Below are 22,813 nucleotides of genomic sequence, written 5' to 3' on the forward strand. Positions count from 1 at the left end.
GTGCTATGTCATAGTTGCTTTTGTTATAGCTTGTGGAATGCAAATTAGAGCTTGTGGAAGATAGCTGCAATATTAAAAATATATCAATTTACTATCCGCAGTGTCAATTGCATATTTGTGAGTAATGCTTCAGAATGGTGTCTCTTTGATTCCAAAGAACTTCACAAAATGTTCTTGGCTGTGTTATGTTAATTTAAGCTAAAGCGCGCAAATGCTCAGGAAGGTTGACCCAAGTGCTAGGTCAACTCCTGGGGTACTTATTAGCGTAAAAACTGACTTCTGATTCAATGTCCACTTTCCACAGCCTCACCTGAGGTGGAGGGGAGGGGCAGGAATCAAGCTTGACCGCGAGCAATGAAGTCAGGTGGCACCCGTAACAGATGAGACGTCTTAGAGATGACCAGAGCATTACTAATGGGTAAAAGAACCTCTGGTCCCAAACATGGTAAAAGGACAGTACAAAAGAAGAGAGATTGGATTACAGGAGATGGCTAACCAGGAAATTATTATTCCTATCCATTGTAGAATGGCGCTATATGAATGGCTTCGATCAGCGCACTGTCAAGCAGTGAATACCAATTTCACAGTAGCAGTGGCACAAATGGTGGATTGCCAGCAGAATCACACTTTACTTACTTAAAGTCCCCAGCCAATAAGACAAATAATGTATATGCAACTCTCCTGGTGAGGGGAGTCTTAGACACCATCCAGTATCGCCCATACCAGTTTCCCGAATTGGTTTTAATGCATACAAATCATGTCAACTGGTTTGGAGGTAATCTAGTTTGCCCACCCAATTTGTCACTAGAATTCTTGGCCTGGTTTCATCCAAACTGTGGAGGACCATATCTGCAGACTGACTACCAACTGTTAGCCACACACTTTGATACAGTGTACAACATTGCGCTACAATATGCAGCTCAGCAAGGTATAGCACCTGCTCAACAACCTCAAGGACAGCTGGATGCAGGTGGGGTACAACTGCAGACATTGAGAATTATATTGGGATCTTGTCTGTCCAGAATGAAGACCTACCCAAGTGGTATTCAGAGAAACTAGGGCAATTGCAAGCAGCCTACCCCCAAGTTAACCCCTATAACAGACATAGGGCACTAGCCATGTTCCTTCCATCTGGCTGCACACCGCCTTTAGCGAGATGTGACAGCTGGATCTCAATCTATAGCTGGCTTCATTTACAGCTGGTAGGCACGCCGTCCATTACATGACTAGCACTGATACTAGCAGACATCATGGGAACACAAGGCGCTGCCGCAGCCATGAACTTAGGCCTGTCCATAGCATCTAATAATTATGAAATGGTTGAGAGCATAATCCTGCAAGGTTGGAAGTCTATAGGAAATTGTCCCAATTGAATGAACAAGAAAGAAGGTAGAAATTTGGGGACATATTGATATCCACTTATCAATCGCTAGGCAGGGATCACCTAGGCAGGAGACCTGCAGAGACGCAGAAAAAGGTTAAAAAAGATGTTACGCCTGATAAGGAAACACACTATGAAGGGATGCCCTCGAAAGGGCGAGGATCGTTCCTTGATAAAAAGGGCAGCAAACCAGAGGCGAATGTTCCCACCAATCGAGGAAGAAAAATATCCCGAGCACGGGCCTAAAAATGAGAAAGCTACAGGAGATAGACAAGCCACGCAGTGGCAAGGCAACCACAGGGGTAGATGATCATGAGGTAAGCCCCTAGGGCAGTCCCGTTTCAGACCTACTGACTATGACTTTAGAGCTAGGAGACACATGAAGAGGCCGCAAAAATACACTGATGAAGGTCCGTCTCCTTCCCCACAGGCAAGGACGCAAGATTGTTCTAAGGCTGAGGGGAAGGAAGTGAGGGTTGAGAAAAAAACACAAGGCAGCCCTACAGTTTTCACAGAATGCAGAGTCTACACACTCATCGCATCGTTCCCAAGACTAAGCGACACTTGGATTGAGGTCCTATTAGACTCCGGGTCGGACATTTCCATATTTGAATGTAGCCACAAGGCACTGTTGGAGCACACAAGGGCACACAGCAATGAACAGATCACTACTCCTACTGGGCAGACATTAGCACATATTGAAGTGTACTTTGTAACTATTCAGCTGGAAGGCGAGCACCCAAAAAAGATTGAAGCACTATTTTGGCCACAGTTACACATTCAATATAAAGGACTGTTAGTATTTCAAGATTGGCCACCATTATAGGTGCGACAAGCGCCAAGAGGAGAAGTGGTAAAGCCTGCCTTTTCAAACAGTGAGTGGGGAAGGGATGCAAAAATATGCAAGGAACTGGTCATCACTGGCAACAGTGCAGCTGTTTAAAAATCATGTAGGGCATGATAAGGAATGTCCAGCGTATGTGATTCCAGCACTAAGACCACCTCTGCCACTGGCAGTTGCCCACAAGCAAACCATAGTAGACCAGCTAATGGACCAGGGAATAATCCTAAAGCAAGCTAGCCCACATAATAGTCCAGTGCTCCCAGTTTTAAAACCTGATGGTACTTATCGTTTTATTGTGGATTTTCTAATTTTAAATGCACATTGTAAAACAGATGCAGTCCAGAATCGGCACAGTTCTGGATTGCTAGAGAAACGTACACAGATGTAAATATAAAACAAACCTTGATCTAGGCAATGGGTATTTCACACAACCCTTAAGTGTAGAAAGCCAGAAATACACTGCAGTCACGTTTAAGGGGACACATTTCTAATTCACTAGAATAATGCAGGGTTATAAATATTCATCTTGCACATTCTCAAGTAGAATATAGAGCTTGCTCGCAGACATTCCTAACTGTTGGTAGTATGTAGATGATATTTACATCACCCATGAGAATCTCAGTGAACACTTGCAACACGTAGACAGTAATTCACACGTTGGCTGCAAAAGGGTACCAGATTAACTTCAAAAATCAAGAGTAGCTCATCATGAGGTTACCTTTCTAGGATTCACTCTCTCAGATGAGGGCAGAGGTTTGTCAGCAGAGTTTCTTGAAAAGTGTGCCAGGATACAGCCACCTACCACGCTTAGGCAGTTACAGGCCATTCTAGGACTGTTGAATGTTGGCAGAGCTCTAATTTTGCTGAGCTAGTGAAACCATTGTATGTTTTGATAAAACCGAATTTCAATTTAGCTCACTGGCTGCCAGAACAGAACCACATTCTGTACCATGTGTATTCATTAATGGGTCAGACTGGTCCTTTGCAGGACAGAAATACAGAGAAAGACTTTGAGATAAACCTGGTGGTGGGAGATAATGCTTTCACATTCACAGTGTGCAATCTAGGGGCGACTAAACCAATTGCATGTAAGTCACATGTATATTCCAAACCTGAGTTAAAATGTACACCTAAGAAGAAAGTTCTGGCTTCAGTTCAGATGATTATTCAGAAGGAACGACCATTGGCAGCAAATAGAACTATGCACATAAACACACCTTAAGCTCAACTTGAGGCTGCCGCAAAAGCTAGCGTGCCCAATGCAAAGGCATTACATACCAGATGGATTCAATGGTCAGCATCTCAACATGCTCCAGATGTTAAGTACCATTATAAGGCAGAATTGCAAAGACTGAGTGGATTGAGTTGGAGAGTAGACGGAGTCTGACGCTTGACATGCCGTTGTTTGATTTTTTTTTTCCAGGTAATTTACTGCGATGGGGCCAAGATTCCAGTGGTAGTGACACGTTTCAAGTACACTGCCTCGTGCGCAGCAGTTGTAGGACACTTCACACATGAAGAAGCATTTATACACACGGATATTGCAACAAAGCATCTGCGAGACATGTCTACCCAGACTGCTGAATTGCATGGATTACTGCTTGCATTGTGTCAAGCAGATTCAGGGAAGCCAACACTAGTAGTCTCGGATTCAGATTACATTGGGCCTCATTATGAGTCCAGCGGTAGCCGTGCTGGTAAAAACGGCGCCGCTGCCGCCGGAGTCATTTTTATTCCAGCGCCCGGCAATAGGGACTTACCAGGGCATTACAGCCCCGGCCGTCCCGGTAATCCAACATTGCCAGGTGCCGGAAAATATTACTACCCACTCCCATTCGAGTCCCATTGGACCCAAAGGGAATGGGGAGGACGTTAGCACTGTCACTGTTAATAACGGTGTCGGTGCTACCGTCAAGGTCTGCGAGCAGGTGCTGTTCCGCCTGCCAGGTTTGGCCTGGCGGGATGAAAGGCACCCACTCGCAGAACTCAGATTATGCCGTTCCGGTAACAAAAGTGCCGGTAGCTTACTGGCACCATTGTTACCGGACCGGCATACTTATGAGGCCCATTGTCTAGGCTTATAACACTGATTCACAGTGGTGGATTAAAAATGACTTCAGAGACATTAGGCATAAAACTATTGCTTCCAGGCAACTCTGGAAGCAGTTTTGGGATCTTAAAAAGACTTGCTCTTAGCTATGGGTGATGCACACAATAGCACATACCAAAGGGCGCATTTATAGAACTGGCCATATATTGGCAGATAAATATGCTAAAGAGCACACACTGAGAAAAACGATAGCAGCCGTAACTCACTCAGCAACTGCAATCGATAAGGAAATAAGAAGCGTGTTTAGGTATTGTACGTAGGCCAAAAGGTTTCCCCAGTAATTATGTTTATGGCATTGAAAATAACAAAGCAATAGTCACCATTCCTATGAAAAAAGGGGATCCTATTCAAAGATGAATCCCTAATAGAGCAGGCAGGGAAAAGCTGATTGCAGCCACACATGCTGGACTTGCATCTGCCCATTATGGGGTGAGCGCAACTGCACAGCTGCTCCTGGACCGTTTCTGGTGGCCAGGGCTACGACAGCAGGTGAAAATATATATGCAAACTGTGACGCATGTTTAAAGACAACTGTGGACCACAGCAAAAAACCCTAGGAGGTTCCTTTGAGAAAGGCAGCCTCGCCCTTTGAGATCCGATATATGAATCGTATAGGCCCACTACCAGAAGTAAATAAGTACAAGTACATTCTAATAATAGTGGATTCTTGCACTAGGTTCACCTGGATGATTCCTCAAAAGAGAGCAGACTGCAAATCAGTCATAAAGGCACTTAGGGGTGTGGTAGCTGTGACGGCAACTCAAAGGTTCCATACTGATAACGGTCTAGCATTTTCAGGGTGGGCCCTGAAAAAAGCATTGGAAGCATGGGGAACTGAGCTGCAATTTTCTCTTCCTTTCCCTGCCCAAACAAACGGAATGGTGGAAAGAGCCAATCAGTCCATAAAAGTGAGCCTGACTAAATGCATTCTGTCACTTGGAGGTAACTGGTTATACCATGTGCCCTTAGTGGTCAGGCGTTTAAATAATTTACCACACCAGCCTCTATGCAATGGTAAGACTCCATTTGAACTCTTGTTTGTAGAAAGATGTTTAATGCCTAATCTCCATACTCTTCCCAGACCCCTCTCTAGACCCGAGCAACTGCTGGCGACAACGCTGCTGAGGGAATCCCTACAGGTGGACGCTGCTGAGGCCAGTCCTGAGAACACACTCAAAGCAGGAGACTGGATCCTGGAAAAGATCCATGATAAGACTCCTTTTGGCCTGTTTTACAGACCAGCAATGCATGTAATCTGGAACCTTTCACTCTGATCTGCTGTCCTACCCGCATTACCACCTAAAAGAGGTACCAGGCACCTTTCTGTGGACCACCTAAAACCTGTGTCAGATGGTTACTGCAATGTTTCCATGCAATCTTCCTCTTCCAAGTGAGGATCCCACGGAAGATGAAGAGATGGAGATCCGTCAAATGATGCTGATAGGCGTTCAAGATGAGGAAGAATATGCCAATCTTGCCTCCACGTCCACAATTCAGGAAAGTACTGCAAGTCTGCCAATCTGGAAACAGAAATCCTTTCTAGTTGCTAAAGTAATGAAATAATTCTTTTGGACAGACTTTCTCAAACGGTGTTATAAAATGCTGGCAGTGTATTTTCAAGTCGTTTGAGCTGGGGAGATTGACCATCACGGATCCCAGAGCAGAGGCGAGAGAGAGATGAGCAAGAGTCGTGTTCATATGTATGGTAATGTTCTATGTCATGGTTGCTTTTGTTATAGCTTGGGCAATGCAAATTAGAGCTTGTAGGAGATAGCTGTGATATTAAAAATATATCAACTTAATATCCTCAGTGTCAATTACATATTTGTGAGTAATGCTTCAGAATGGTGTCTCTTTGATTCCAAAGAACTTCACAACATTTCCTGGCTCTGTTATGTTAATTTAAGCTAATGGCCATAAACACTCAGGCTGGTTGACCCAAGCGCTAGATGAACTCTTGGGGTACTTATTAGCGTAAAAAATGTCCACGTTCCACAGCCTCACCTGGGGTGGAGGGGAGGGGCAGGAATTGAGCTTGATTGCAAGCAATTAAGTAATTCCTTTGCCATATTTCAACCACTGTTGTCAAAGAAAGACATTGGGCCTCATTACGAGCATGGCGGTAGCTGTTCCTGTATGGCAGGAACGGCTACCGCCATGCTCTCCACCGGCACTGCCTCCCACGATTGGGCAATAACCGGCCCATTACAAGATGAATGGGCTGGTAATTGCCCATTGGCGGGTGGCGAGAATGCCGGCCTCCCGAACCCCATTCTGCCCCATAGGGCAGAATGGGGGTGGGGAGCATGGTTGCACCAGCACTGTTTATAATTGTGCCGGTGCAATCACGAGTTTTGCTTGTGGGTGCCGCACAGCCCACCAGATAAGACCTGGCTGGCTGTCAGGAACCCGCAAGCAGAACTCGTAATGCGGCGGCCCCGTATGAACGGTGCCGGTGCCTTACCGGCACCGGTCATACCGTGGCCGCCACTGTTATAATGAGGCACATTCTGTTTGCCATCCTGAAAGATTAGGAGAGACTTCCTCTTTATTATATTCTAACCATGGTTGTGGAAGAGACATTTGTTTTGCCATCCTGAGAAAAGTATTAGGTAAATGAGACATTTGCATTGCCTTTAAGAGACAGGTTTTGAAATTTAACATTTTGAAAAATTTACCTGAAATAATCCATTGGAAGGGAACGAACTCCTGAATCACAAGGATTGTTAGGTTGAAATTACATGTTTAAGTTTAGCACATTTTTATTTAATTGAAGTTGGAAACCTCTACCTTACACCTTTTGTTTGTGTATATTAGTGTGAGGGTCAGATTTAGTTTGGACACAATGTCAGCCTGCTTTAGTTTTAGTTTCATAGGAAGGGACGCTCGCTTTAGGTTAGGGAAAGTTAGGCCTCTATTCAAACCCCTTTCTGTTAATAAAATGGCTGAAGTTGAGCACAGAACTACTTTGTCCGCCTCTTGTTTCTGACCGCTCGCACAGGCTAGGAAAGACTGACAGCGAGAGACACGGGGAGAGGGAAAGAGAGAGCCAGAGAGTGGGAAGAAGGAAACGAGAAGTGGAAAAGAGATGGACCAAAAAACACATACTTAGAGACCGGCAGCCAGAAGGAGTGATGGCAATATAGGAAGAGGGAGAAAGAGTGAAGGTGAGATCGAGCCAGAGACAGACTCGGAGAGAGATGGAGGGATGGATAGTAGAGAGAGGGAGATAGACAGAGAGACCAATGTCGAAATGTTCTTTTCAGTATTGTTGTATACGTTGTAGTGCAGTAATACAGTGGGACACTTTGTTTACTTTCAGATGGGATGCAATCTCAGCGGAAAACTTCCAGTTAACAACCTGTCCTTGTTACTTTGAATATTTGCGTTTCTGCAGCAAATGTTACATTCTGAATTGGGTCTCCAAAGGAGTCCCTTTGAGTGCTCAGTTTGGAAGCTAATATATATATATGTAGTCAGTTGCCATTCTCCAAGGTGCCACAGATGCAATGATGACGTTGTGGTATTGTTGCACAGAGCTAAAATACTTCTGTGGCGAAGAAGGTTCCTGGAAAAGCTTTCCAGGCAACAGACAAATGTACAGCATGTGCTAGGTTGCAAAATGCTCAGCTCTGTTCAATATCTTTATAAAAGCAAACCACAACATCTACATAGTCCTCTTCCACTGCTGATATCTAATCTTTCATAGCACACCCTAGCTCTCCCATTTCAGACACTGCTCTACAATCACAAATCTTTTGTTTCACATTTGAAATATGCTACTCCTTTAATTTTCCTTGAGAAAGCACCCAGTATGACATGAAATACATGTTGACACTGTGGCCAGTACAATGAAAGGGCTTAGTAATGCGTTTGGAGGTAATTCCATTGGATTTACCATCAAACTTATTTACTTTATCCGCCAGCTGGTCCTGTGGATTTACTGTAGGATTACAGGTGAGGGCAAGGCAGTGTTAATGCCCATTTTTGGAGCCCATAGGACTGCATGGGATTTCTGTCAGATATATTATTGGAAGAAGTAAAACGAGTATTTGTTTCCTGGAGGTAAAGTGGACGCTTTACCTCTAGCCATATGCTGAAGGTAAAGCCTCCACTTCCATTCTAATCTCTGGAATTTGATGGTGTGGGAAAGTGGCAGTAATTCTTTACTTTAATTTTTTCCCCCCACATCGACCAACTCTTAATGAGGCACATAGTGCGGTATTAGCCATTGAGTTACGTGCAAGTCTCGACTTTTTATGCTTGAAAGCGAATTGGAATTTACATTTATTTCATTTATTGGGTATTTATAATGTGCCTATACACAATGTGGTACACAATATGGTTCAATGCACAAAAAGGCAATGGGGGGTGGACAGGGATGACAAAACAATACGGTCCTACTAGGCCTTGTGACATTCGGATCGTGTAAGTGCAGTAACAAGATGTGCGGGGGAGAAGGAGGGAGTGCTGGTCAGGGCGGAAGGGCCTGTGGGTTCAGCGAGTGCCCCGGGAAGCCATGTGGACAGAGCCAGGGAAATGCAGAGAGTGCAGGGGAAAGGCGGCCCACATGTTAAGTGCAAAGAACAGGGCTGGAAGGGCTCAAGGGATGCAGCCCATCCATACTAGTGCTGGGAGAGGAAGCCCGGAAGGGCAAGTGTAGGTTGAGTGGGTGGGGGGTTGTCGGGGGACAGGAAGTGCAGGGGTAGACTGGTCGAGGAGGGCCTGGTGTCCTGTAAGAATCTGAAGGAACCAGGCAGCCAGTCAAGAGGGAGAGGGGGGACATTAGCATGAGAGGGGGGAAGGGAAGGAAGAAGAAAAGGAGAGACTCAAGGAGCTTCCAGGGCATAAGGAGATCTGGCTCAAGTCTGAGAGGGGCAGGGAGGCCATTTCAAAGGGAGGCACTTGCAGAAGAGGAGCGAGATCAGAAGTCTCAGCGGAGGAGAAACTTGGAGGTGGAGGCCAGGAGAGAAAAGGTGAGGTCAGACCACTCTGAGAGGAAGAGGGAGACCAGCCAGGGGGCCTGTAGATGGTGGCCAGAGTCAGCGAGTGGATAGGAGAGACACCAAGCCTGTACACGAGGCATTCGAAGGAGGCGTAGGACTGAATGGGTATGATGGTAGCAGGGACCTATTATGTGAAGATCAGGGCCACTCCACCCCCAGACCGGTTAGGCCTGGGCTTAGAAAGCATTGTGTAGCCTATTGGGAGGAGAGTGTCAAAACCTGTGACACAGCTGGCCGTAAACCACGTTTCAGTGAGCGCAAGGACGTTGAGACCGAGGTCTTCAAGGAGGTGGCAGATGTCAGAGGAGTGTTGGACGGCAGAGCGACAGTTGAATTTATCTAAGTGGAGCTGGTTGCCACTTTTGAAGTTCTTCTGAGGAGGGATACAGGAATGTGGTACACCAGGGTGAAATTAGCAGAGGGATTAAGGCAGTGGCAGAAGGAGGAGTGACGGGAGAAGGGAGGACATTGATGAGAGACAGAAGATGCCTATCAAGAAGGAGGAGGTTGGGCTGGGAGCCCTGGACCGTTACAGTGCTATTTAGGTAGACCTTAATGATGGTCCTTGAGGAAAGAAAGTATGCCAAGAATACTTGCCAATGGGTGGCACCATTAATGAGAGGTGAAGAGAAAGGAGAGAACACTAAGACCATATGGGAAAGCCAAAGGTCTGGAGAGGGAGCGACATAGAGGATGTCAGTGACAGTCTGCCTGGAAAAGCGTGGACATGGGTGTCAGCGATGGGCAGGCCTGGTTTGGAGATCGGGAGATCCTTCTTGACCTTTTTCCTCCCAGACTTCGAAAGAGATAGGATAGATGATAGTTAGAGAAGATAGGGGAGTTTGAGAGCATCATGTATGGAGAGCCTAGAGGGAGGGGGATGGGAGAGAGGGAGACACTGCAGTGCACGAGACCTAGCTGCAATACACAGCAATGCAATTTAGAACCAAGTGTCCAGTATAAGTGAAAAACGCCTAGCATAAATCAGAAAAGCAAGACACCAAGGAGTGAGTTTTCTGGATAAAGGGAAAAAGATCCTAGATAGAGGGATAGAGGTTGGGAAAAGCCTACTTTTCAACACAACATCAAATGCAAAAACACACAGATGTGATTTTCCTAGATAGAGGGAAATGCTAACTGTGACAATTCACCTAATCTCCGATATGGATAACATTCAACTGCAATATGCAGCATACTGCAAACTTAGCTAATAGAAGTAATAAGCAAGGAGGGACAGATAAATAGGGAACAGTAATGTCTGTTCCCCCTACCTGCGCCTTTCTTACCTAGTCAGTCACTGCCGGTTGACGGCTGGGCTGCATGCTCCACCATCTAACACTGGCAAACAGTCTGGAGCTGCTACTGAAGTAGCTGCCTTTGCTTCAGGGCCCTTTGCCAGAGGGGCTGCACAGGCAGGGGGCTGCCCTAGATGGACCAATCTGGCAGCATGGTCGTGGAGGGACCCGGCCGGGAGGGGGGAATGGAATGAGGAAGAAGGAAGGATTCCCAGGCTAAACATGCTGCTATGCGTCTTTCCCAATTGATAGAATTAAACTTTTCAAATGCGGGCAACAGTTCCATTAGGCACATGATGTTATCAGACAGCACAACGTACACTCCATGCATCTGCAGCTAACTAAAAAAGAAGCCGAGAATGCACAGTTATAGGGTTGACTAACCCAATCATATGAGGAACCAACTTGGCCGGATTGTGTGGCCTGGATAACCCTTGAATGGGGATTACTTTTTTAGCTCTGTTTGCGTGCCAATGAAGAATGACTTTGATCCCTTAGTGCTGCTTCAGTTCACAGCTCCGGTTTGTACAGGTATGGCTCTTGTGGTTGAACCACTGCCAAACTCTAATGGACAGCATATTTGCTAGGTAGACCTTAAAAGGGCCTCATTAGGACCCAGGCGGTAAGGGGTTTACGGCGGCGTAAACAACGCCGACCCTTACCGCCTGATTCCGAGGTCCCTTAGTGCCATGGCGGATTTAACATCTGCTTTTAGCAGGTGTTAAAATCCATGGCGCTAAGGGACCATGTTGTTAATTACGCCACCGTAATTTACGGTGGCGTAATTAACGCCTTCCCCACTCCCATTATGCCCTATGGGGCAAAAATGGGAATGGGGAAGGGTAAATGGGGATTGGGGACTTACCGCCCCGCCAACCTCGGAATGGGGCGGTAAGTCTGCCAACCACCATGGCGTAATCGTAGTTTACGCCATGGTGGTAAAGGTACGACCCAGGCGGTAACTTACCGCCTGGGTCGTAATGAGGCCCTTTATCTTACTCGTAAGGTAAGGTGGTACCTGTATTCCAGTGGACAGACCTAAGAGACCAAGAGTTGAAGTCCCAGTACAACATGAAGTTCTACCATCTGGTAAACCTGAGAGTGAAGAATTGAAGGAGAACTCCTTTTTCATTTTTCTTTTTAAAAATATATTAATTGGTTTACTTTTTACAACACCATAGATTTTGTTTTTCCTTAGTATTCTTTCTATCTACTTGTGATTTGTATATATTTGTTAGCAACCACCATGGTTCACGCTTCATGCGTTAACCATGGTGGTTTTCTGGGGAAAGGAGTACCCTTAAGGCCAAAGATGGCTTGCGGAACCTGGGGGCTGCTTAATGGTGTGGCGCTGTGTAAAGGGTGGCAGTCCCCTGCCCCTAGGACTTCCAAGTCCTAATTCTCCGCCTTCGCCCATGGGACCTCTTTACCATGAGAGAAGCGTTGTTACAGTATCTTTAAGCAAAAATGACTAACCTCGTCCACCTGAAACCCTTCCATGCATGGAACTCCAGGATTTGGTTGCAAAATTCACCCTTTGTTTTAGGACACCAGAAAAGTCCCATTTGCATACAATTACTTCAAATGGCAGTTATTTGCATAGCCATGAAACTCTGGCATGATTGGGTCCTTGAGGTCCAGACTGTGACACCTTGCAAGATCCCACTATCTGAATGCTTACAATATGCAGAAGTATTCTACAGCTCTTAGCTTGTTGTGAAAAACCAACAACGCAAGCCAATTTCAGTTCCTTCTGTTCATCTTGTAAAATGTTTCTCAGAGTTGACTATGCCTCCGATTAGTTGTCAAGCATGATATTCACTACTAACTGTGTGTTATTTTCCCATTTGTATTTCAGTCCTCATACTCGACAAGGTGGAGAATTCAGACTTGAGCAACAAAATGTTGAAGATCACAGACTTTGGCTTGGCAAGGGAGTGGCATCGAACCACCAAGATGAGTGCGGCTGGGACGTATGCTTGGATGGCACCCGAGGTGATCCGCTCCTCTATGTTCTCCAAAGGCAGTGACGTGTGGAGGTATTCATTGATTCTGTTTTGGGAAAACCAAGTGTGCAGGGTTCTAGCAAGTTTCATGAAACTGTAAACAGGGGGCTGCAATCTGCAGCTCCCTAGATGTTTAGGACTGACACCCAAGCACCCTCACCTCCTTTGACTATGCTGGCTAGGGATGATGGGAGTTGTAGTCCAAAGGATCTGGAGTGCCAAAAGCTGTAGATTCCTGCTGTAGAAGATATTGCTCTGTGTTTTACTATGGCTGCTTCAACGAGTGTTTCTAGAAATGCATTGTTCTTAGATACAGTTGAGTTAGGTAGTTGGTAGTAGAGAGCTAGGATCTGATTAACAGGTAAAGTTGGGAGTGATGATTGTTTAAACACAAATGCTATGTAAATAGACCACGTGGCAGTGTAATGAGCATCTGCATTGGCACCCATATGAAGGGGTTACAATAACCCAAAAGCATGTTGTGCATTTGAAAATGTGGATGGGAAGAAATGATCTGTTTAATGAACTTCAAGTTCACAATGTATCGGTGGATTCATTTATAAGCAAGCAAACCTGCGTCTGCATTTTTCTTAGAGGGAATAAGCATATTAATTGTGTTGCAGAATCGAGTGTGTGCACATTGAATTTTTTTAAACAATTACTTTGTCTACATATGTATTGAAGTCATTCCGTGATATCCAATTTGTTGTCTCCATTTGATTTAATTCTTGGTGGTTTATACTTAACTACTTAACATCGGGAACGCTGTAATAGCACAAGTTGAACATCTAGATGGGCAGCGGTTGTTCTCTGCCCATCGATATTAAGTGGAACAGGACAATGTGACTGCCGAGTGTTGTTGGTGGGTCTCCTTGTATGCCGTTAATCGAGAACGAACATCCATGTTGCTGAGTAACATTTTAAGGCTTGTTTGAGCAAGCCTATTTACATGTTTTTCTAAAGAACAAGAGATTTGGTTCTGCTCTGTCAGAACATCAAATGAATCAACGTGGGACACATGTTTGGTCCATTCTCCGATGAGAGCCTGGCTGTACCCCAGCATACTCATGTGGCAAGACCAAAGATTCAATGCTCAAGCCATGCTCTCCAGTACTTTGAGAGCTGGACAGCTTTAGCAGGCCCTTCTGAGTTTCCACCATATGATTAACTATCTCAGGGTATTAGGCCTTACCTGGCTCAATTTGCCATAAACTCCCTGTCTCAGAATTCTGACACACTTCTCCCAATTCTCCTCTCCTACTTCCTCAATGGTTTGCAGTGTTCTTGTGCCTAAAGAGTTTAGGTCTGTCATTGACCTCATCGTCTCTCTGCGGTCAGTCACTTGACGTTCTGCTTCATAATACCCGCACCGTAAATCATACTTCCACACTGCATCTCCCCTTTTTACTTCAACATTCCTGTCTCTTCTCTCCAGAGTGTTTGCCTTTCCTCCAAATTCACCTCTATGCCTCCTCAACTCCGCTCCAGATCTTTCCTCCTTCCTCACCTCTGTATCATCTCTCAACTCAGCACGGCCTCCACTCCAGCTCTTTTCTTCCTCCGCCTTTGATTCTTTCATGCTTCCTTCTTCACCTCTCCAGGTCATTTCCTCCAACCTCCGCCTCTATATAACATCACCTTTCTTCTTCCATTCTCCAACTGCCAACTCTGTACCCCTGCCACTGCCTTACAGCCATCTCTCTCTGTGGATGTGTGTGGCTTTTATATACCCACTTGGCAAAGCACCTGCGGATCACCTCTGCTCAGTTTACTTCAGCTGACTCTCCTTACGATTCTTGAGCATGATTGGTTTGGTGGTGATTGACTCTTGCTTCTCGGCTGACACTTTACTTTTGTCCCTTTCTTTGCGGCAACGTGTCCAAGCTTTCACCTGGAGATTGTCTCCTCACAGCACAGCAGTTGGGAATGCTCTGTTGCCCTCTGTATGTGGCTCTCTGTTGGGCTCTCCTGTGTCACAGGGCGTAGGGGCATAGGTCTGCAGCTCACCATGGCTAGGTTGGCAGTATCCATGTTTCTCAATGCATGTGTGGTAATTTCTTGTGTTTGAGCCAACCAATTCCATGCATGTATGCAATACATTTCTCAGGGCTGTCTAAAAAAATTACCTTGGTAGACCGAGTTGTAGCATTTTTATGTCTGTTAGTACCCAAGTGCTACTTCCCTGCTCTTAACCACATGTGATGAATCAAAGGTATTCGTCCCTTCTCCCCAAGGGGGAGTCTCCCTCTTGAGGCTAGGGTGGAGAGCCCACCCTGCAAGACCCTCCCTAGGGGTCTGGACAAGTGGAAATTCACTGGGAGAGACTCTACTTTAGGGGACAAGGACTCCCGTTACTGATGAACTCCCTTAGCCACACTGCCTAGTAGCATACATGGGACTAATTGCTACAAAGACTAATGTACCATATACTTGTTTGGCTTAAGGTAATGCTGGAACCTACCAGCATGAAGAAGGAAATGAGAATATCTCTTTAAGAGGTCATGCATACTTAACTTGGGCGAGTGGAGAAAGTTGGAGAAGTAGAGAGTATCCTACGTCGGTGAAGCTCCCTGATATGAGCACGCTTTGAGGAGGAGGACCAGAGAACAGTTGCGGAGCCTGCGACTTTTGAAGAGCGTATGAGTGCCCGAGTGAGACGCTGGAGATCCGGTGTATCCAACAACGGGAGAGCCGTTGTAGTCCAGGAAAGCAGAGTCCTGCTGCAGGTGATGGCGAGACCAGGTCTCCAGCTTAGCGGGTAGGGCACCCAATCAAACATGCAGAGACAATTTGAGAAGGTAACTGGAAGCGGGAGCAGCTTCCAAGCAGTAAAGACGGTGTATGGCATAAGGCAAGCCGAGAATGGGAGACCAACGAGCATGCAGAACAAGATGCGAGCAGCTTCCGAATCGCACACACGGTATCTGGCAGAAGGACAGCCGGAGACGAGGCCTCGAAGAAAAGAAGGAAGGAGAAACTCCATACTGGAGAAGAGCACCCACGCGTATGCAAGAGCCTGTTAAGTTCTTCAGCCTGCACAGAGGTAACAGGGAGAAGCGGGAGGTTGCCGAAGCAACGGGAGACGAGAAGAGGAAATCGTCTCAGTACTCATGAAGAGTTCCTTCATGTAAACCTATATAACTGGAACTGTATAAAGCTGAGAAATGGAATTGAATAATCCTGGATGGGAAGTATGTGAAGGTTCCAAACCAAAACCCAATAACAAAGGGAAATACTATATGAGCAACAAGTTGTGAAGATAAGAAACAGTGTCATAAAGTCTGGTAACAGAGGAGGACAGACAAGTTTGTCAAGTAGAGAATGTGGCGATAAAGAGCGAATCCGTAAGTGGACATTTCAAATGGGCAGAAACCACAACCTAGCTGAGGGAACCTGGATCAATAGACTGTGGGTAGTCTAAAACCTCCAACCAACAACTGAGAAAGTATCACGAGGAAAGTTGGCCTAAATTCTTCGTTGAAGTGAATATCAAATCAAAAACTGTTGTAGAGGAATAACCAGAGTTAATTCAAGAAAAAAAGAGACTATTACTGAAGTTTCTGCTCTGTAAATAACAACCAGAATAAAGCCATTGAAATAAAGAAGCCATCAGAAAAGACTGGTATATCAGGAGAATCGAGACAGTTAAAGTTAAGTTTATTAGTGGTAGGTTCATGGTAGAACTAGATTTGGACGGAGGACTTTTCTTTCGTTGGGACTTCCTGATGACAGAAAAGCACTTTTAGTTCCTTTAGATATGTAAGGAAATGCCTTTAAAATAGAGAAAGCTAGGCAGTTCTGTTAGCATTTAAATAAAAGTAATTTGGAAATGTCCTCCGAGAGTCTGACTCCTTCTTCTGACCCACCACACCTGGCACCCTAAGGAGGTTTTGGGATTCCCATATACCTGCTCTGGACCCAGCTTGACACTGCAAGTGGTTGTACCTGTCCCCTCTAACCTCCACTTCTACCGTACCAAAGTTAGAAAGGGGACTTCATCATAGCTCTTAAGTATGGATCAAGGGCACTCCTCGGACCTTTCTCTGTGACATCTCTGCGTGAACTTTGGTGGACTGTGAGTGTAGCACATTCGTGGTGGTGTTCTGCGGATAAATAGGAGTTCATCTTACTACCCCCCAGCCAGAGGCTCAGAGAGTTAGGCTTTCTGTGTTTTTGTGCTGGAATTGTGTTTAAGGATGCTTGGGCAGGTATTATGACCCGAGCCCTGATTAGTTACATTGCGGATGAGGTTGCCTCCAAGGTTGGACTGGATCATAAAATTGTCTCGGGCACCAATGAAAAAGTAGCGCAGTCACAAATGGCAATTCTTTCCTTTTGTGGCAGACTGTTTGAGTAGTGCCCAAGAGGGAGTTTTATTGTAAAATATGTTGCAAAAAACGACTAGATGCATAGTGAAGTAGCTCGTCAAACTGACCCACTTTGGCAAAAAAAACAAGCCCACTTTGACCCCAAAGAAACGGGCCGACACTAGCATGTTGGGCCTGCACTTCAGGCATTGCCCTCTATGCAAGTTTGATCCTAGGCGCCTCACCATTATGCTACATACTAGAAAGAAAACGTGAGCTATGGAAGTAAATACGTCCGTAAACCTGACTATGCCCAGTATTGTGACAGTAAAAAGCAGCCTCGGACTGGCCTGTAAAGCAATAGGGCAATATCCGAACCAAAAACGCAAAATGCTTGTGTTGGCCAATTTCTTTTGTTCAAAGTATTGATATTTTATTTGTATCGCTCTCATACACAAGTGTTTCAGAGCGCGATGAGGCAAGGGATGGCAACAAGGGAGAGCAAAAACAACAATCTTACTAGGCCCAGTGACATTGAGAACGCGCTAGTGCACAGGAGAGGGAAGGGGGAAAGTGCAGGGGGGAGGGGAGAAGTGTAAGTGCTGAGCAAAGGAATTAAAAAAAACAAGTGGAAGTGCAGCCAGCAAGTGGCACATGCTAGGTTTAAGGCACAGACAGGGGGTGTCTGATAAGTGCAGAAAAAAATCGGGGGACTGTAGGGTTACAGATACAGACCCAAGTGCAAGGGTTGCCAGGAGGCAGTGCAGGTGCGTGGCAGAGTGGGCAAGTACCTGGGCCCGAAATCAGAGGGTAACCAGGTGCACAATGCCGAAGCTGAACAGATCAGCAGGGGGAGAGGAGGAGAGAAGGTAGAAGCAAATAGGAAGGTCTTGAGGTGCTTCTGGAACCGGAGATGGTTCTCCTCAAGTTCCAGAGTGGAAGGGAGGTTGGTCCAGAGGGGGGCCCCAGCCAAATATGGAGATCTACCCCCAGCTTGTTTCTTTGAGAAACAACTAACCCTGAGGAAGTTGGAGGTGGAGGAGCTAAGTGCTTGAGAGGGAAGGTATTTAAGGATGGAAAGTTGAAGGTATTTTGGACCCAGGCCCCAGAAAGCCTTGTGGACAATGCACAGGGTCTTGAATTTAATCCTTGCAGCCGCTGGGAGCCAATGAAGAGATTTCAGGGCTGGAGAGATACGATCCCAGGGCTTGAGGTCAAGGACAATTCTTGCAGTCCTTTTCTGGATGAGTTGCAAAGGGAGGAGAGTAGAATCAGGTAGATTTAGAAAGAGGCTGTTGCAGTAATCCAACCTAGAGAGAACACCAGGGCTCAAGAGACAGTGAGCTACTGGGGGGGAGGGGGAGGCAGAATACCTCTGAGGAGATGTAGTTGGAAGTTTGACTTTTTAGAGACATCATAAATGTGGGCAGAAAAGGAAAGCATGGAGTCGAAGATGACCCTGAGGTTCTTAGCCTCACAGGTAGGGGTAGGAGGAGGGCCAAGGGAGGCCGGCCAGAGAGTGACGGAAAAGGAGGGTGAAGGTGTGCCGTTGAGGAGGATCTCAGTCTTGCTGGCATTGAGGCAGAAATCTTTAGCGGCACACCACTCCTGAATAGCAAACAGGCAATCGGGGATGGGAGAAGGAGAAGAGGTGGCCGAGAGAAGCCTGAAAATGAGGAGTGTCATCCGCATAGCACTGAAAATTGGAGCAGAAAACGGCAATGCGATGGACGAGAGTTGCCAGGTATTGGTTGAAAAGCCAGGGTGAGATGTTAGACATCAGATAGAGATAAAGATAGAGGAAAGGAAGGACCCAAGTTGTACTTGGGAGGGTCGATTGGAGAGGAAAGAGGTCAGCCTGGCCAGAGCCTGATCAGTTATACCCAGGTTATCACGGACACTATTGAGCAGGATGGTATGGTTGATCTAGTCGAAGGCAGAAGAGAGATCAAGAAGAATGAGGACAGAAGGTATGCTCCAATCAAGGTTGGAGAGCAGGTCTTCAGGGATGTTCAGTAGAGCAGTTTCTGTGCTTCTGGCAGATCTAAAGCCAAACTGATGGTCGTGGAGACAACCAACAGCATCAGAGTGAAGGTTAAGCTGCGTGATGGGCAGCTTTCCCAGGAGTTTGCCCAAGAAAGGAGATGGGACGATAGTTTGTAGGGCAAGAAGGGTCAGCTGTGGGTTTCTTGAGAAGAGGGTGCACAAGAGTGTTTCAGAGGGGAGAGGAAGGCTCCCGAGGCGAAGCAGAGGTTGCAGAAATCGTCCAGGGCAGGAGCAAGGGTCTCAATGACGTCCTTGATGATTTTAGAGGAACAGGGAAGAACCTGTTTTGACAAGACTTTCATAGATCCAACTTGTCTAGAGACCTCGTCAGGGGAGAAAAAAGGAAAGGAAGAGAAAGAGGGTGTGGGGGCGGCTGCAGGAGGGCCAGAGTTTGCAGAATAAGGGGTAAGAGGGGGAGGGGACGAGAGGTTGGACAGGATGGCCTGGGTTTTTGAGATGAAGTGAGAGGCAAGGGCCTGGGAGGGGACAGGGGAGGTAGAGACTACAGCAGGATTGGCCAGCTCCTAGCAGAATAGGCCGGTTTGATAAGTTACTTCACCATGCGGCTAATAGTTTTGACCAGTGTTACCGAATGAATATACAATTTGCATCACATTTTATTCAAAACCTCCTCCTTAGGTACTACTCAAACAGTCCATCACACAAGGAATGAGTTGCCATTTGGATCTGTGGGACACTTTTTCATTGGCCAAACCTGGTAAGAGTGCCTACGCCACGGTAAGGCGGTAAGAGCCAGGCCAAAATAAACAAGTTACATCAAAGCCAACAGTTTTGGCCTTTTTGTAGGCATGGTGTAGAAATTGTCAATACACTGCCATAATGTTACTACCTGGCCGTAAGATGATGGCTGCAGGCAAACTATGTTAGTACCTATTGTATATTATGGCTGTGCTTGGCAAATACCCATCTAATACAAAAGCTAGTGCTTGTCTTTTTTAACAAGAATTCAGTGTAAGGAACAGATGCAAGGACCACATATTGCTCATCAAGTGGTTGAAAACATGCTTGGTTAAGAAATGTATATCACACCAGGAGCTGCTTTACAGTTGCATTTAAGCATAACATTGGCACGCTCTTAAATGCAGAGTTATCTCAACAAGATCCCAGGGGGTTGTGGTTTAGGAAGGGCTTGGAGTGGAGGGTAGCGGGTTAGAATGGCCATAGAGACTAGCATGGCCTTCGACTCTTAATGGGTGAGTAAAAAACCAAACACCCTGTGGCTATGTGTCCACCCTCACAATCCATCTCTTATCTTCAATTCACATGCCGATAGTTTTGGCTTAATGGCAACACTCGGAGCACCACCTAATAAGCAATATTTAAGAGACCATGCCAGAATCCTAGAAGATGGATGCAGGTAAAATGTTCATTGTAGTCACACTCTCCCTTATTCCCTCATTCCTTTTCAATGGCACTCTTAAGAGGCTGGGTGCCGGACACTAACTGTGCAGTGATTGTGAAACTCCATCTACCTGACATCTCCCTGGCTCCTCATGCCACCACCTTACCAACCCATTCTCACTGCTGAATCTCACCAACCTTCCGTCCCACCCAACCTCACTGCAGAATTTCACCCACAACCTGACCCTACCGCTCTTCCAACTCAACCTCATCACAACACCAACGCCATAATCCACCCACCCATCCTCACCACCTCATGTAATGCAGCCAAATTACCCTATTACCCAAAAACTGCACGCTTACATGACACCCACCAAACCCCACCCACCTTATCCTTCGCATCTACCCACACCTAGACAACCACACACCAGCACATCACTTCACCACCTCCTCAACCTCACCCCACAAACGTATCCCTGCACCTCAACCCACCACCCAATCTCACCCCAGTTAACTCTTTAAGAACACTTTATAAACTATACATTATATGTGTCAATAGCTCCTTATATATTGTTCCATGCAAGACTTGTAAAGGGCAACGGCGTAAAGCAAAAATGTGGGCTGCTGCGCTTGGGTTTGTGTTGCACATGCGATGGGAAAGAAGGCGCTCATCACATCACGGCGATGTGCACGCGTCTCCTTGGATTAGACCACTCCCCCTGCATGGTGATTCACAGCTTGATATTTCTGGGTCAATCATTGCACACAGTGGAATTTGGCTCAGCAGTTCGCCCACACTAGTGGGTGATTAATTCCAACCTGGCAGCCATTGGCGTCATCTCCGAAGTCTGGCCAGAACAACGGTGGTGTACACAGGACTGGCCATGTCCTCAACCTGTGTGCTTACTAGCAAATTTGATTTATATACATAGGAACGTTCAAGTTATTTAAAGTAGGTCATGTTCAGTGATCTGGAATGGTGAAGCAGCATGGTCAGTCCTTCTCAGTGTGATTTTGTATTGTGAATGTTCTGACCATTTTCCTCTACAGTTTTGTATGGAACTTTCTGCTTTAAAAACCTGTTCGGACGTTTTGCATCAGCAACTTCTGTGACCCTCCCCCCATGGGAAGACATACTGGCTCGTGACAGCAGGGAAATGGGTCATGATTTCGTGTTTTAATGGCTAATATTTGAATTAATGCAATTTGACAAGTTGCAAGGTGCATAGGAAATTAATCGCATGTGTGAACTACGCTGTGAAGACTGGGGCATCCCGTTTGATCCAGCAGTTGTTTATTTGATGAGGGGCAGGCGGTCAGCAAGCTGTGGGATGTGGCAGCTTCCTATGCAATGGCTTTTCAACCTTAAAAGGGTGACACGATAATATCTGTCTGATGCAGTCACATTGCGAGATGTGGGGCAGGAGGTCAGCAAGCTGTGGGATGTGGCAGCTTCCTATGCAATGGCTTTTCAACCTTAAAAGGGTGACACGATAATATCTGTCTGATGCAGTCACATTGCGAGATGTGGAGCAGGAGGTCAGCAAGCTGTGGGATGTGGCAGCTTCCTATGCAATGGCTTTTCAACCTTAAAAGGGTGACACGATAATATCTGTCTGATGCAGTCACATTGCGAGATGTGGGGCAGGAGGTCAGCAAGCTGTGGGATGTGGCAGCTTCCTATGCAATGGCTTTTCAACCTTAAAAGGGTGACACGATAATATCTGTCTGATGCAGTCACATTGCGAGATGTGGGGCAGGAGGTCAGCAAGCTGTGGGATGTGGCAGCTTCCTATGCAATGGATTTTCAACCTTAAAAGGGTGACACGATAATATCTGTCTGATGCAGTCACATTGCGAGATGTGGGGCAGGAGGTCAGCAAGCTGTGGGATGTGGCAGCTTCCTATGCAATGGCTTTTCAACCTTAAAAGGCTGACACGATAATATCTGTCTGATGCAGTCACATTGCGAGATGTGGGGCAGGAGGTCAGCAAGCTGTGGGATGTGGCAGCTTCCTATGCAATGGCTTTTCAACCTTAAAAGGCTGACACGATAATATCTGTCTGATGCAGACACGTTGTGATCGTTCAACGTTTCGTTTGTGTATGTTCTGGTTTTGTAGGTTCAATTGTGATGGTTCTATCCTGATTATGTGTTAATTCTAATCGTGCAAAATCGTAAATATCTTTTAATGATTCCATCTATATGACCTTTGAAATCATTTTGGGGCTCTCGGCCCAAGATTTGTATTGGAGCAGATCAGGAGATGCCTGTGTGGATCTTGCTACTGTACACCTGATTAAAAAGCCTGAAACGAGCAAATATGGAAATGCCGGCAGCATCTCCGAGGTGCTCTAGGCATATCCAGGTTTGCTGCAGGTTTAGTAGGCTTTGCTAATCTGGTGCAAGTTAGCAGGTGCAGATCTGAGAAACTCATGGACATCTTATTTGCTCC

At 46.1% G+C, this 22,813-nt stretch overlaps 1 protein-coding gene across 1 annotated transcript in view; it reads left to right on the forward strand.

Annotated features, from left to right (window-relative positions):
• Nucleotides 1–22,813, forward strand: part of MAP3K9 (mitogen-activated protein kinase kinase kinase 9) — a 623,616-nt gene that overhangs the window by 188,158 nt on the left and 412,645 nt on the right. The window contains exon 3 of the mRNA XM_069638859.1: nucleotides 12,495–12,675. Within this exon, the coding sequence (XP_069494960.1) occupies nucleotides 12,495–12,675 (181 nt within the window). The remainder of the gene's footprint in view (nucleotides 1–12,494; nucleotides 12,676–22,813) is intronic.

This window comes from Ambystoma mexicanum, chromosome 14 (assembly GCF_040938575.1).
Source record: "Ambystoma mexicanum isolate Mex_15411 chromosome 14, UKY_AmexF1_1, whole genome shotgun sequence".
Classification (NCBI taxonomy): domain Eukaryota; kingdom Metazoa; phylum Chordata; class Amphibia; order Caudata; family Ambystomatidae; genus Ambystoma; species Ambystoma mexicanum.